The sequence below is a fragment of the Ammospiza caudacuta genome, chromosome 6 (assembly GCF_027887145.1).
Source record: "Ammospiza caudacuta isolate bAmmCau1 chromosome 6, bAmmCau1.pri, whole genome shotgun sequence".
Lineage (NCBI taxonomy): Eukaryota > Metazoa > Chordata > Aves > Passeriformes > Passerellidae > Ammospiza > Ammospiza caudacuta.
This window is the reverse complement of record NC_080598.1, coordinates 19,056,721-19,071,020: the sequence shown is the minus strand read 5'-3', so window position 1 is coordinate 19,071,020 and position 14,300 is coordinate 19,056,721. Positions and strand designations below refer to the sequence as shown.

Sequence of the window (14,300 nt, the reverse complement as noted above, 5' to 3'; positions counted from 1 at the left end):
CCAAAGCTGAGCATTGTGTTGGCTTGGGCAGGGCAAAGATGAAAGGTCCCTGGTAGGGCTTTTCCTAGGCTGCTGTTTATGTTCTCGTTTGCATCTTCCCAACCCCAGTGTTATCTTGCAGGACTTCAGGTGCCTGCAGAGTGGGCACAGGTAGGACTGTTCAAGGCCCTGGTTTAGCCTGGCAGGCAGCAAAGGAAGGGTTAGGAGCTGTAGCTCTGACTTCTCTCACAATACAGGTCTGCTAATGCCATAAGCTAGATAACGAACAAGAACAAATATTTATTTGCCATCTACCCTTTTGCTAGTCCAACCAAATGTCATCTTAGAGTTCCAGGTATTGCATTTGTAGACAAATCCAAATAGCTTGGTAGTTATGTTTATTCAATGTATAGGCTTGTTTAGACTGTAGAGCTTTTACTGAGTTCTGCTGTGAGTCACAAATCAAGTGTTTGTAGATTCTGTAATGGTACTTACAATTAGATGAACTCTATTAATCAGTTAGCATGAGCTAATTGACCTGGAGGATTAACATGCCTAAATAAAAAGCTTTTTCCAACATACTAATGCATACCCAGGCACAGTGACTGTAATCCTTGTTTTTTGCAGGAGAGCAGTAATAAATAAAAATATTTCATCAACATCTTCCAACATCTGCTCACAAAGTACTAATATTTTTTCATTGTAACAGGAAGCTAAAAAGTACAAGTAAGAATAACTCCTGTAGGGAACTTGTAACTATTCTTTTTCACCGATATTTTTTTTTCCCCCACACTTGCTGAAAAAAACATGATTTGTTTCCCCAAGTCATTTATTGGAAGCCCTGCCCTTCTGTACGTGGTCTGTCATCTGCCTGAGGTTTTTGCCCTGGATGCACACAGCTTAGCAAGTAGGAGGAATAGCAGTAAGGCAAAGACTGCTCTTGGTTAGCCAGATCTGAGGATAAATTATTAGGTAAGATACAAGGATCAGTAAATTGGGACCAGTATACTGCACTGCAGAGGTGTGTGAAAGGATCTACTTCAAACATTCCATCTATAATAGAATACAGGAATATGCAAAATGACAGGCCTTAAAAGTGTACAAATAAAGAAAGATTATAAAGTTATTTCCTTTCTAAAGACAAGGTTTCCTACTCTGCATTTCTTAGAAGGCAAAAGTATTTATCTGAGACAAACTGCACACTTACCATCCTTTCCACAATTATGATCTTTGGTCCAAGTTGTTTGTGAATTGCAAAAATATGGATAAGTCTAAGTGTAAACACCATAAAATCAATGGCGAGTATTGTACGGCCAGCTTGGAAAGTTGAGTTCAGCATCCTGCAGAAGACATGGAATGAAATATCAACTCTCAGCAAGTACTGCTCATATCTGTGCAGTGAAGAGAAATAACCAAAAGATGCAGGAACACTCTTTTCTTTCTCTTGGCTTCAATAAGACTTATTAACAAATAATGGAAAATAAGATACTTTCAGTAAAAGGGATTTCAGAAAACAAAAAAAGAAGAGCTTTTCAGTACATGTGTTTGAATATATCAGTTTTAGAGGCTCCTACTGCAGAAGTACATCTCAAAGCCTGTAAAAATGAATGTTAGAGCCTGTCCTCTCAAGCACATGAGACTCAGCTGTCAGTTGATATACACAGCCCTTGCTACTGATGCAAATACATACCTGCAGATTACCCCAATTATAAAGAGGAATATGGTCACCATATCACATTTATTCCAGTTATCCTCCACATACAGTTTGAACTTTTTCATTAAATTTGTGTCTTCATCTGTATAGAAACTCTGAAAAAGAGAAATAACCATTGGTATCGATAGCTTTCCACTTTCACTATTTCCTCCTGAGTTTTAACAGAATACCTGTTGCCTTTTTCTCTTTCATTGCAAAGAGCAAAAACAAATTATGAGTGTAATAAGGGGGGAAAAAAGCAATACAGCTTCCAGTTAGAGTTCAGTTTCCAGGCACTGCTATGAACAGCATGAACAGATTTGGCATTTCTGTGCTGGAATTGTCAGTGAAGGCAATTTGATTATCTAGGCAAGGAGTTGGCTTGCTTAATTGGGTTTTAGCCTGGCAGTCTTCATGTTTTACAGGTTTATAATGAAATGTTCTTTGATCCAGATATTTTCCATGTTCTTCTCTGTTAAAGGTCTTGCTGCATAATTTCAAGTAAATTGTGACAAACTTTCCTGTCTCTTTTGCTTAAATAATGAACACCTACTGGTTCTTCCAGAGTAAATGATTCTAACTGCTTTTTTTGTATCTAAAGAGAAGAGCTTTGTGCAACCCACAGTTGCAACACACTTGCACCACTGTTATTGTTTCAGTTTGTAAACTGAGGACTTTCCAAAACCAGTAGTAGGAGACTAATGGAGGAGGGCTTTTGGGGGTTGGTGGTTTTGTTTGGTTGGGTGTTTTTTAAGAAAAGCAAGCCCAAAAGAGATCTGCTAATATTTTGAGTTGAAAATTATTTTAGGAAAAGCCACAAATAATCTGAATTTATTTACTTGTGATTTTTTAAACAGTCTCCAGCAGGGAAGAATCTCCTAAAAGGATGTAGAGCTGTCTGCTGTGTTTCCAGGTGTAGACTATAACTTCCAACTTATATTATTTGTGGTGGGAAGACCTAGTTCTGTGGAGTGAAATCAGAGAGAGACTTTACCAAGCAGAGAATATCTGAATGCTGGCAGCCCACTTGACTTGGCTAAGGCTGCAGTAGGATGGAAAAACAGCGGTAGAGATGTAGGTTTATATGGTGGAGGAAGAGCTTGCTCTGGGGGAGAGAGGGGAGATGTTTAGGATAAGGTAAGTTCTGTGTTGTTCTGTGCACCTGACACTTGAAATGTCCAAGCCTGTACAGCTGTACAGATTGTAAATCTATTGCAAATATTGCTGGAGCTTTTGCTGTGTTGGCACTGAGGTGATGCAGGTTACTCACCTGTCGGATCTCTTCCAAGACAAGGGTAAACACCCAGAAGTAGAGCACAATTTCTTTAACAGATGGACCCTGAGGTGGAGGTGGTTTAAAGTCCAGTAAAAGGACATAAGTAAATAGAAAGAGAAAAGCAAAGTACATGATAACATTCCCCATAAACACAGTTACAGGGGCACTCCAGAATTTTCTCCACCGGGTAAATACGAATGTTGCCCATGCTGTGTTTGCAGAAGGGTTCTGTTTTTCCAATGTGTCATTTCCTCTGCAAACCAAAAAGAATACATGCTTGGTGACAATCTCCTAAAATTAGTTCATGGGAATAGGCTCAATATTATTCTATATAAAGCTTCTTGTAAAATAGTAAGAGGCAGATGCTGGGGCTGGCCAAGGGGGAAGGCTGTAGAAGTCAGAGCAATCATATCACCATAGCAGAATTACTTCAAATCAAAAAGAAGTTTTTGAAAAACAAAGTCACATCAGAATTATGTGAGCATTTTTATTATTACAGTGTAGTTGTATTAATTTTCTTTTGTAAGCTTCATTGTGTTCTGCATGGACAGAAAATGCACAAGGAGAGGAGGAAGGCTAATGGGCCTTTATAAATCTAAATAATAGAAAAGAAAAATGCCAATGAATTTTTGTGAGTCAGCTCTTAATTATTTTGGCTTTAAAATTTCTTGCAGTATTTGTCTGTGGAAGTTCTTGTTGTTGCTGTGACTTTGAACTTCTGACCCAGTCTCTAAGTGCGGGATCGTGTTAAGCCTGTGTTTCTTGACTATCCCTGCTGGAATCTGATAGACCCACTGAAGAATACCTCGCTGCTCTGCATAACTGGCATCTTGCCCTATGTGATTAAATTAGAGTAAGTTGCAAAATAACAATATAGAAGCCTTTTAGCAAAAAGAGTTGACCTCATAAAACATGTACTAAGGTAGCCTTTGAGCGGTGTGCAATGACACAAGTATTTTGGTAACTGAAGGGAAATTTGACCTGTACACTTACAGCTGTTTTGCTGTGTTTTGGAACATGAGGTGGTATTTATTGGCAATGGAAAATATCCTGTGCAGAAAATGCAAGTTTGATAGCAATTTGATCTTTGTGTGAGGATTTGTTTCCATGTAAAATGCTCTCCTGTGTAAGCTAGGAATGTTATTGGACCTTTAATTTTGTGATTCTTACTCTGAGAAGTTTGATCTCCAACAAAGGATGTGCACACTAGGGTATGTTTTCAATTTCACCTCACAGAAAATAAACAATGACTCGTCTCTGGTTTTTAATTTCCTCTGACAATCTTGCTAATTATTAAATACATTTGTTATAAGGGAGAAGTTCTCTTTGTGGCCAATCTTTTCTATATGCCTGATTCTGTACGACCTCTCAATTTACAACATCATGAGATATATTCCCATGGTAACAGGCTAATATCATAAACAGATAATTGCAGCTTTACTGTAAGATGCTGAAATAGATCTGGGATGGAGAGAGCCTCTTTGTTAAAATAAATTGCTAGGATAATAGCAATTGGAACATGGAATATAATGACCAAACCATGCTGCACTCATGATATGGAAGTGCTTTATGATATTGCTTACAAATAGCCCCCAAGAGGCAGATGCTTTTACACCTATTTTATAGGTTAGGGAGGGAGAGAGAAGAACTAATGATTTTCTCCAATATACTAGCAGTTAAATGCCAGAGGTAAAAATAGAACCTAATAACTCTGACTTGGTCCAGGACTTTGTACTGCTGCTGATGCTTCCCCTGTACCACTGGTCACACATTTCTGGAGTTCTCTTTAAATCATGGAAAAGCTAAGTGGCTATATAGCCATTAAGAGGACTTTATGCCAATCAAAAGTCTACTTATCCCGAGTTAAGTCCTTGTGGTCTCCCAGGTTTTGGTGATAAGTGTGTGGTAGAGGTATAGGGAGGATTCTGTTCTGAATCAAAGATCTGACTGACCACAAGCAACTGACAAAACCTTTGTGCTCAGTTACCCATTTATGTGATGCTCCCTCTAACTCATAAGGTTCTTGGGGCTCATCTGTTAAATATAAATTAAGAGTGTGAGAAGCTAACTCAATGTAAAATTCCCTGGTACTGATGGGTGCAAGTGCATCTTTGTAAGAATGCATGCAGTGATGCAAGGTTTTGCTGAGAACCTTCTTTGTCCTCAGCTCAATAATCTGATAACTTCCTAAAACCCATTGGGTATTAATCATCATGAGCTGATGGGAATGTCAGGAAATACTATGTGATTCCCAAGTAAATTCCTTGTTCTTTGTTCTTAATTTCTCATAGAAATTTACCTGCTCAGAAAAACTAAACTGGTATCTCCCTAAAGCAGTGCTATATCCCTGTTTATTTTCCTGTACTCCTTTTAGAGAGCAGAAACAGCAGTAATCAAAAGGGCACTTCCTGAGGAGTAATGACTTTCTTGGCCCCTCAGCTGCTCCTTAGAGCATTAACTGATGATCTAAGGATGATGGTCACTAATACACAAGAAGTGTCCTGTTCTGTGGCTGTTCTCATAAAAGCTACATTAGCTGATGATTTTAAACTTACCTATCTTCTTCCTTGGAGAAGAAGAGAGTCCTCTCTGAATCCAAACTGTCCAGCTCTCTGAATGGCTCTGGCTCGTTCTTTGATTGTTTTTCCTCACTGTAAGGGAATAAACTCATTAGTTAAAAGATGGTGCTTAGCCATTTTTCACTACTGAATTGACATTGATACAGAGCTGCTAGCATGTACTTATCTTGGATCTGCTCTGCTGGGAGCTATTAAATAGGGCATAAACTTTATCTTTACAAATTCTGTTTATTTTTAAGGAGGAGGCTGAAGTCACCCGCAAGATTCAGAGAGGTGACAATTGGTGTGCTTCACAAAAATGGAGCACGATGCTCAGTTTCCTCAAACTAGTTAGGATTTGAGCAGAAGTAAACTCCTCAATCAGTCTTAGAAGAGAATTGCTCAATGCTCCATTCCTAGTTACTCTTAGTAGCAATTAAGAAGAGAGAAGCCAGAAGCAGTGGGGGACATGTGACAGTTTTTGCATTTCCAGGGAAAGGAAGCAAAAATATGGAAATTTGGAAAGAATTGCTTTGATCATGTATAATAATTCAAACCTTTCCATGAAAACTTTGACAAAATATCACATTAAATGAATTTGAATTTGAGAGCCAGAAGATCATCTTTAGTGACATTAGCAGAAGGCAAATCTTAAATCAGCATAGCCAAACAAGTTTTCCTCTTGCTTTTTATGTAGTTTAAGAGTCAAGAAACATGTATTTCATAATAACATGTCATTTCATATTGCTAATTCTTATGATTTGTTTATGATTCTCTGAATATTTGAGGTTTTCCTAAAGTTTCAGATCCATAATTTTTATGACAACCTGAGCAGATTGGCTGCTCTTTTTTTCTTTTCTGTTTTTTAATTTTATTTAGTTGGTTGATTTTTGTAGTGCAGGGTGTTTTGTTTTGTTTTCTTGATGTTTATAGTGCATGGACTCTTTTTCAAGAAAACCTAAGATTGTAAGGCACTGAATTTGAAAATCTTAATTGATTTTGATTGATAATTTAATGTCAGTCCCATGTTTTTAAGCTTGACTTATGATTATCAAGGCTTGTGGCTGATAGCAGTGCTTTGTGATGGCTGTTTTTCTTGGATAAGATACTGAAGTTTGAGCCAGGCATCTCCAAATCTAAAAACAAATGGTTCTACAGCTGCAGATATTCTACACATTGCTGTGTAGAATCTGGAGCTTACAGAATTCCAACAGGCTTTCCTGTGGACTGTGCAAAATAGAATGATCTCTGTGAAACCATGGCATTGATCTTTTAAGTATGTAACAGGACACACAAACCACTCAGCCCCACAGAAAAATTATTTGGTTAGGTGATATTAGGTGATGCTACTGTTTTAATCACTTCAGGGAGAAATTTTGAGTCTGAATATTTTTATGGCTTATTTTTCATCGCTTATTTATCTCTTGCACCCACATAGTTATGTTTATACCTGAATGATATGAAATTGGTGTAGATTAGGAAGGGACACCAGAATGCACAGATTAACTTGAGGATCTGTGTGCTTGTAGACATGTCTCCCCACCATATTTTTGTCAGGAAGGCCTGAAAGTCAAGAAGAGAAGAGATTGCTTTAATACCACAAAAAGATACTCGCAGATGAAGCGCACCTATGTTCAGTGACTCCTAAAACAGTGAATGCTCTGGAAACCTCACAGCTTCAGAGCAAACAGGTTCTCTGTGTGTCCTTCTGCAGATGTGGAGTATGCAAAGAGTTATTTGGAGACCAGTGGAAAGAACAGCGAGCCAAATGGAATTAAACAACATCTGTAGTACTAAGGAAGCCCAAGTCAGGCACTGGGAGATAAAAGCAGCATCACTCTTAATTTAGCTTTGTGTATGCAGAGAGAAGGCAGGTTGTGAGAGCAAAGCTGAATAGTAATTTAATTTAACTTTTATCAGTGAGCTCTCTCTTGAATCTGAACAAAGAGTTACCTCACATCTTAGAGCAGCTTCATTATGCCCCAGGCAGATTTATAGTGCTTTTCTGATGCTTCTCTGCGAGCAAGAAAGGAATAAAAAGCAAAAAAGCACACGATGGATTAAGGGCTAAACCTTCTCCTCAGCACACTGGTCAGTGTGCCAGCTGGATGAGAGGTGGGGAAAGGGGAATTGTGCTGCTTTGGCAAGGACATGGTATAATGTCCTTTTTGTCTGTTGCTAAGGGGAGAGAAGAGTCCCTTCATTGAAAAATGGTTCTCAGGGGAATACTTTCATTGGGGTTGTTCAGTTCCTGTATTGCCCTCTCCTGTGCCCAACTTAAGGGCCCGAGGGTGTGTAAAACTTACCTGGACACCATCATGTGCAAAGAAAGACTTTGCATCTGCTTCTGTGGCCAGCTGAAGGCACGTGGTTTTGCTCCAGTACTGATTTTTCCTCACCAACAGAGCAAATGCTCTCTCCTCACTGTTGTGGTAGCACTCACTAAACAGTTCTGCCATATGAAGGAAACACAGACAAAAAATACATCTCTTGGGTGATCTTCTTACTCTTTGAAGGATGAGTTGTCATGCTGTCCTCACTTTCCTGAACAGACTAAAGAAGTTAAGCAGCCCAGCTTTGTCTTGTAGACAACAGATCCTTCATTTTGAGACAGAGCTACTTGACATAAAATAATATTAGACTTGGAGGAGTGTTATGGCATAATTGTTTCCAGAGAAACTGGTCCTGGAGCTTAGAAACCAGGATAAATTTAATCAGTCAAAAAAAAAAAAAAATCAAGATGTTCTCATTAGACAAGTTCTGACTTCTCATGTCTGTTCCATTCTACTGATTCACTTGATTATCTCAGTACCTTTCCCAAGCCAGCCTACACCTTGCTACACTGTGAGGCTGGGCAAGAAGGTCAAGTGCACTTAAAATTGTTGATGTGGTATTTATCATTCTTAAAGAAAGTTTGCTTTGCATAATCCAGGCCAGAAATTAAAACTGAGGATCTGATCTAATACTTATCAAAGCTGAGAAGCAGAAGTTCTGTGTATTGGATTAGGCCTCATAATTCCATGACTAAATTACTCAAACCCTGTGATTATATGAGAACTTCGTTTTTAATTTTTGTAAATAACAATGGCCCTGTAAGAAGAAGGGAAAATGTGATCTCTGTGTAAATAATGCAGCAACGCCCGCATGAGCCTTCAGCTACTTGATGAACTGCCTCAAAGGAAGAGGAGCCCCTGTGTTTGTTTCCACGTGGGGCACATTTTAAAGCCCTCTCCTCACAGCAGTGAAGGTGAGGACTGGGCTGAAGTCAGGTCAGCAGAGGAGCTTGTGTGCAGACATCTGTTCCTGCAGCGAGCAGAGGGGCGAGGGCTCAGCGTTCCAGCATTGCGGATGCCTGATCTGACTGCTGCAGGGAGGGGCATCTCTGCTGCAAAACCAGCCTGAGCCTCACTGCAGCTTGCAGTGCACTTGGCCCTCTTCTGGGTGAGGTAATCTCAAGTTATTTTTAGCTGCAATGACAAAACTTAAAACTTGTTGCTCTAGTGGCCCTTACAGAGCAAGCTTGATATTGCAGGAAGAGCAGGCTGCTGTGAGCCTGGAAGTGTTTTGGCTATTCTATCTTTCACATCACTGTAACACACCTTGTACTAAGATCAGACAATTAAAATACCAACAAGCAGCAGGAGAGTATCTATGCATCCCAGGGGGCCTGTCTTGGAACAGAGATTTTTCCAAAATGAGTGGGTTTTTAATCTTTCCTCTGTGTCTGAATGTTTGGGACTGCCTGTGCTGCAAGGCTGTTAAATTATTCATGACAGCTGACCTTTTACAACTGAAACTGTATTTTTTTTCACTTGCTTGCCTTCCAATGGCAGTTCCTTCATAAATTTTCAATGCCATTCAAAAAGTGCCATTACTTACCCACAGCGAGCTGCTCATACTTGGCCTCTTTCATTATGCAGGCTGCTTTGGTCTCCGTCTCCAGGCGGGACATCTCTTTCAGGATCTTGCAGGCTGCCAGAGCTGAAGCTACACCCTCCTGACCCTGTGGAATTGAAAGGGGCACTGCTGCCACCCTCCACTGGAGGGCATTCCCGAATGGGGAAATGCAACACTATGATGCACGTTCGATGTGTTGCACTATGCAACACAACAAACAGCAAAAAGTTCATGCCTTTCAAGAAAAATCTTCCCTCCAAAACAGACTTGAAAGCCAAAAATGATGATCATATTGACAGTTTCGATGATATTTGAGAATTAAAACCACATGTTGTGGATGCCTCATCCCTGCAGTGTTTGAGGCCAGGCTGGATGGGGCAAACCTGTCTAGTGGGAGGTGTCCCTGCAAAGCTGTCTAGTGGGAGGTGTCCCTTCCCGTTGCTGGGATTTGGAGCTGGATGATCTTTAATGTCACTTCCAACCCAAACTATTCCATGACTCTTTACTGGTAGTTCTTGTGCTTTGTAAGGCTGGAGACTTCTGGGCCCAGGCTCTTAGAGGGACCTGATTTGGGATAGCAATCGAGCTCAGAAAGGAGAACAATATGCCTTGGAAATAGAGCAACACATTCTCCCTGTGTAGAGATAGCTCCAGCATGGCTGTGCTGGGGCAGGGATGCAGGAGAGAGGAGGAAGCCCAGCTGGCAGAGGCCCAGCCCTGGCCCGGAGCAGGTGCCAATGTGCACGCACACAGCCTGGCAGCCTCTGGCCAGATGTGCCACTCTGCAAGGCCAGGGATGGAGCTGAGAGCTCTCTCTCTCTGTATGGGGGCAGGGAGGCTCCCAGATGTGGGGGACAGGGCTGGCTTGTGAGACAGGAGCCGATTATGCCAGCCCGAAGCGCAGCCTTGGAGCGCGTCATGCTGCTCCCTACGCGTCCAGCACGTAAGCTGGAGATGCTTCCCTGCTCCCACTTCCCTCGGGTCACGCTCAGGGCCAAACAATCGCCGACTGTTGGAGGCACAAACCCTGCTCCTGGGAGCTGGGACCCATCGGGAGCAGGGCTGATTTACACCTGCTCCTGCTCTCCCTGGCCCCGCGGGCAGGAGCCACGCAGAGATGAAAGGGCCCATAAATGCCACCTCTCGTGTTTTGGAAACTAACCCATCAGTCATTGAGTGCAAGGCTGAGCAAAAAAACATCTCGTGAACTTGAAATATGGCATTACTTCACCTGAAGCAGCTCCAGCTCGTAGCTTACCATAGCCCAGAAATAGTTTGCCATCTTGTGTCGGTTTTGAAGCACTGCCCATACAAACAAATCCCTCCAAGGATTTTCACTTTTCTGGTTCATGTCCAAGGGCCCAGGTAATCCCTTTGTGTTCATTTTGTCCTGAAACATGGTTTGAAGAATTCAAAATCTGGTTGGCAGTCTCACTCCATGCAAATGACATGCAAATGATGCAATCTAAGATGCTTTCAGCCTCACTGGCTACTTCATATTTCTTTGACTTTTCAGTAGGACCAAAAGGTAATTAGCTCATTCTGTACCAAGTTAAAGGTGTGTCCCCAATATAACCCAATATGTGTGAGAACATTCTGGATCAAATGGTGGCTCCATTGAAGCCAATGCTAAATGTTTCATTGGCTTTATTGAATCTGGGGTTTCACCACTGGTGTGTAATATCAGACAAGACAAACCTGTGATTAACTAATCTGAGCTTGCCTTCAATTATATCTGACTCTGCTCTGCTGCCACAGAGGACAAGGCTTCAGAGAAAAGGGAACAAAAGGCATTTCATTTCATCAGAAATAAATCTCGCCAAGGCCTGTACAGGACAAGAATAGAGTACGTCAATACCCTTTTTTAGTCCTTCCTTTGAGAAACCTTTCCCTCATGCAGAGAGCAGTTTAAGTAGAACAGTTCTTATTCCTTTAGCACTTGATAATAAAATAGTCTAGAGGAAGTGTAGCCACGTAGGTCAAGTTCTGAATTTTAAGTATATTTTAAAATAACTACCTTTTTATCTATTGTGTTGGTTAGAAGCAGCCAGGGTATATTTATTTTCATTTAAACAGAGTTTTGTGAGAATATATTTTTAAAAAATTTAAATGATGGGATTCTGTTAAAATGTATTTTAATGGCACTTTTGGGGATTTTTTTTGCGGGGTGAGGTGTTTCTTCAGTTTGTAGTGAGCTATTGAATCAATTAAATTGCATTGAAAGCCTTGCAGGAGACAAAGATAGCCTAAAAGCCTCATCTGATTTTGTAACCACTAGTTCCTAACTTGAAAGAAGACACACAATTTGGCAGCAGTGATGCTAGTTTCCTAGTACTGTGATGCTTTTTCTGTTGCCAGTGATAATGGGATTCAGCCATGGGAAGAAGCTTTAAACGGAAAAAGCGAGTAGGCAGCAGGAACTGATCTCTGACCTGGGCCTTATCTACAGCACTGGGCTTTAGCTCACTTGTGTCAAATGCCAGAAAGGCTAAGTGAGGTTCTGGGGGCAAAATTTTATTTCTGGCAAGTTTGTAAGTCTGGAGTATGCTTGGTGACTTCAGAGATATTGTCTCAAGTTCTTCATCCTTGTGAATGAAGAAACATTGAGTAGATTCTAACTTAGCTTTTCATACTACTAATTAATTTAGCTAGGCTTTATCAAAGCAAAAGTAATTGAACATCTCAAATAAGATATTTTTAAAAATTGGTTTCTAGTTTTAACAGTTTTTTAGGTGTAATTAGAACTTGGCAAATACCAAAAGGCTTAATTTGTTTAGTTTGTCTGAAAATAAACTCTAATGAAAATTCTTTATACATCTTTGTTTTGAAACCTTGCACCCAAAATTATTTTCAATGCTTTTGCAAGCACTTTGGTACTTAGGTGTTTTAATGTTAAATCACCTGTCAAAATGCAAAAATGATGGTGCATCTATTGCCCCACTGTGGATCATAGACATTCCACACTGGTACCCCCATCACAAATTCTCCTTGTCATATGTTGGCCAGCATGCTTGCCAGGCCCACATCACATAATTGTGCCTATTTCTTGCTCTGTGTTCTGGCACTCCTTAAAAAGACTAAAATTATCTAAAGGCAAATATCAAATACTGGATATTACTGAATATCAATATCTGAGTTCGGTCTACTTGTACAGAGTATAAATCTGAGAATAGTTTTGTGTACAAAGGTGACCATTTTTAGACCTGGGATTGAAAATCTCCACTGCCTGCTTTTCCTTCTCCTAAAAAGAAAATTGCCTTTCCAGTACTACTTCTTGAAATTCTGTACAAGAAAAGCAGACCGCTATTTTTATGTCTAATTACTCCCTAGTAAATGTAAATCTTATTTGTATTCCCCATACTACTTTAACTAAAGCTGTTCCCTGCCCCACCCCAAAGACTAGACCTAGTTAAGACTGTACAAATTCTAAACTGGAGGGGAGCAATGATGCAGAGTTGTGACTCACAGATTTCTTCTTGCCTTCATGTCTGAGGTCTTGATAGAAACCTTTGCATGCATCATCAAGAAAATCCTTGAGAACTCTGGAGACCTCAGTGAGAGTGAAGAGAGGGCAGGTGCTCTTCTGGTCACTTTGCTGCTGACCAGTGTGCCCTGCCGAGGTCAGTTTGCTTTCTTCATGCTTCTTCAGGAGAAGTTCATAGAGCAGACATTTCTGAGAAATGGAACAGTAGAGTCTCTGCAACCGACTGTAGGTCAGGAATTCATATATGTTAGCCCCATTGTCAATAAATAACTTCACAAATTCTGGTTTGTTGTTGACTAGAGCATCCATCATCACTTCCTCCAGGTCACAGGACTAGATTGATGAAAGAGGAAAAAAAATCAAACCAAAAAAGGAAATTTTGAGGGTTAATAATGGATGGATGATGAGAGAGGTTAGATTTAACATGAAGACAGGCACATTTTGTCTTCCACCAGTCAACAGTGAGTACAATGAGAAAGAGGTGGAACTCTCTTCATTTTTCTCTGACAAAATGTCTGTGCCAGCATTAATGTTACAGCATCAACATAAATTGTGTGCTGTAGGACTCAGTGTGAGGTACCTACCACACTGGGTATTTATACAGCAACTGAAAACAGTGACATTCTTCATGCCACCTTCTAACAGTAATATTTCCCTGCTTCTTGTGCTTTGGTTTGTTTGCTTTAAAGGTCTGTATAGAAGGGGAGAAAGATTGTTGCTCTCAAACAGCTCAAGAAAGGGATGATGACCACTGAGTTGTTCCTCTGTCTTCAGCCATTATCATACAGGGGCCCAGAAAGACAAACAGCCTCAGGAAGTATAAACCCCTGCCCAATCTCTCAGTAGAGTGTGCAGGTACTGGTAAAAACTGAAGCCATCTTTTGGGATGCTCCAGTGTCCTGTACACAGTGGAACATATACTGAGTGTCCTCTAAGACAAAAAAGCCTGTTACCTTCCACTCCACGTCACCATTGAATATTTCACTTTTAGCAATGTCGACCCTATTCCAGGCCACTGCCAGTTTCAGTTCATCCAGATATTCCTGAGCCTCCTGACTCTGACTTTTACAGGCTGGAAAAAAAAATAGGAAATGCAAATAAAGTCAGTACTTTACAGTTATGTTTCAACTTTACAGTTATGGTTGAGTTTAATATAGTATTGGTACTTCGATTAGCAATGCAAACTCTTCTTCAGCTGTCACAAATCTGTGGATTGCTTAACCAGAAACCCTTCACAGCAGTGTTTTCCTAAATTAAGAAGCATTAATATTCAAAAATGTTATTTTTTTCTAGATGAACCCTATAAACAGCATTAAGCATTAATGGCTGTTGGATATCAAGAGGGACTCTGGCCTGCAGAAAGCAGGGGACAGGTCTGGCTGTTGGTTTTGCCTTGTGTCAATTAGCACATCA

General features: G+C 40.4%; 1 protein-coding gene across 1 annotated transcript in view; it reads right to left on the bottom strand.

Annotated features, from left to right (window-relative positions):
- The window catches only part of TRPM5 (transient receptor potential cation channel subfamily M member 5), a 35,978-nt gene that overhangs the window by 9,212 nt on the left and 12,466 nt on the right, over positions 1 to 14,300 (bottom strand). The window contains exons 8-17 of the mRNA XM_058806213.1: positions 13,841 to 13,959; positions 12,870 to 13,220; positions 10,662 to 10,793; positions 9,386 to 9,509; positions 7,813 to 7,958; positions 6,957 to 7,069; positions 5,504 to 5,599; positions 2,943 to 3,201; positions 1,670 to 1,788; positions 1,187 to 1,319 (exon numbers count right to left, since the gene is read on the bottom strand). Coding sequence (XP_058662196.1) covers positions 1,187 to 1,319; positions 1,670 to 1,788; positions 2,943 to 3,201; positions 5,504 to 5,599; positions 6,957 to 7,069; positions 7,813 to 7,958; positions 9,386 to 9,509; positions 10,662 to 10,793; positions 12,870 to 13,220; positions 13,841 to 13,959 — 1,592 coding nt within the window. The remainder of the gene's footprint in view (positions 1 to 1,186; positions 1,320 to 1,669; positions 1,789 to 2,942; positions 3,202 to 5,503; positions 5,600 to 6,956; positions 7,070 to 7,812; positions 7,959 to 9,385; positions 9,510 to 10,661; positions 10,794 to 12,869; positions 13,221 to 13,840; positions 13,960 to 14,300) is intronic.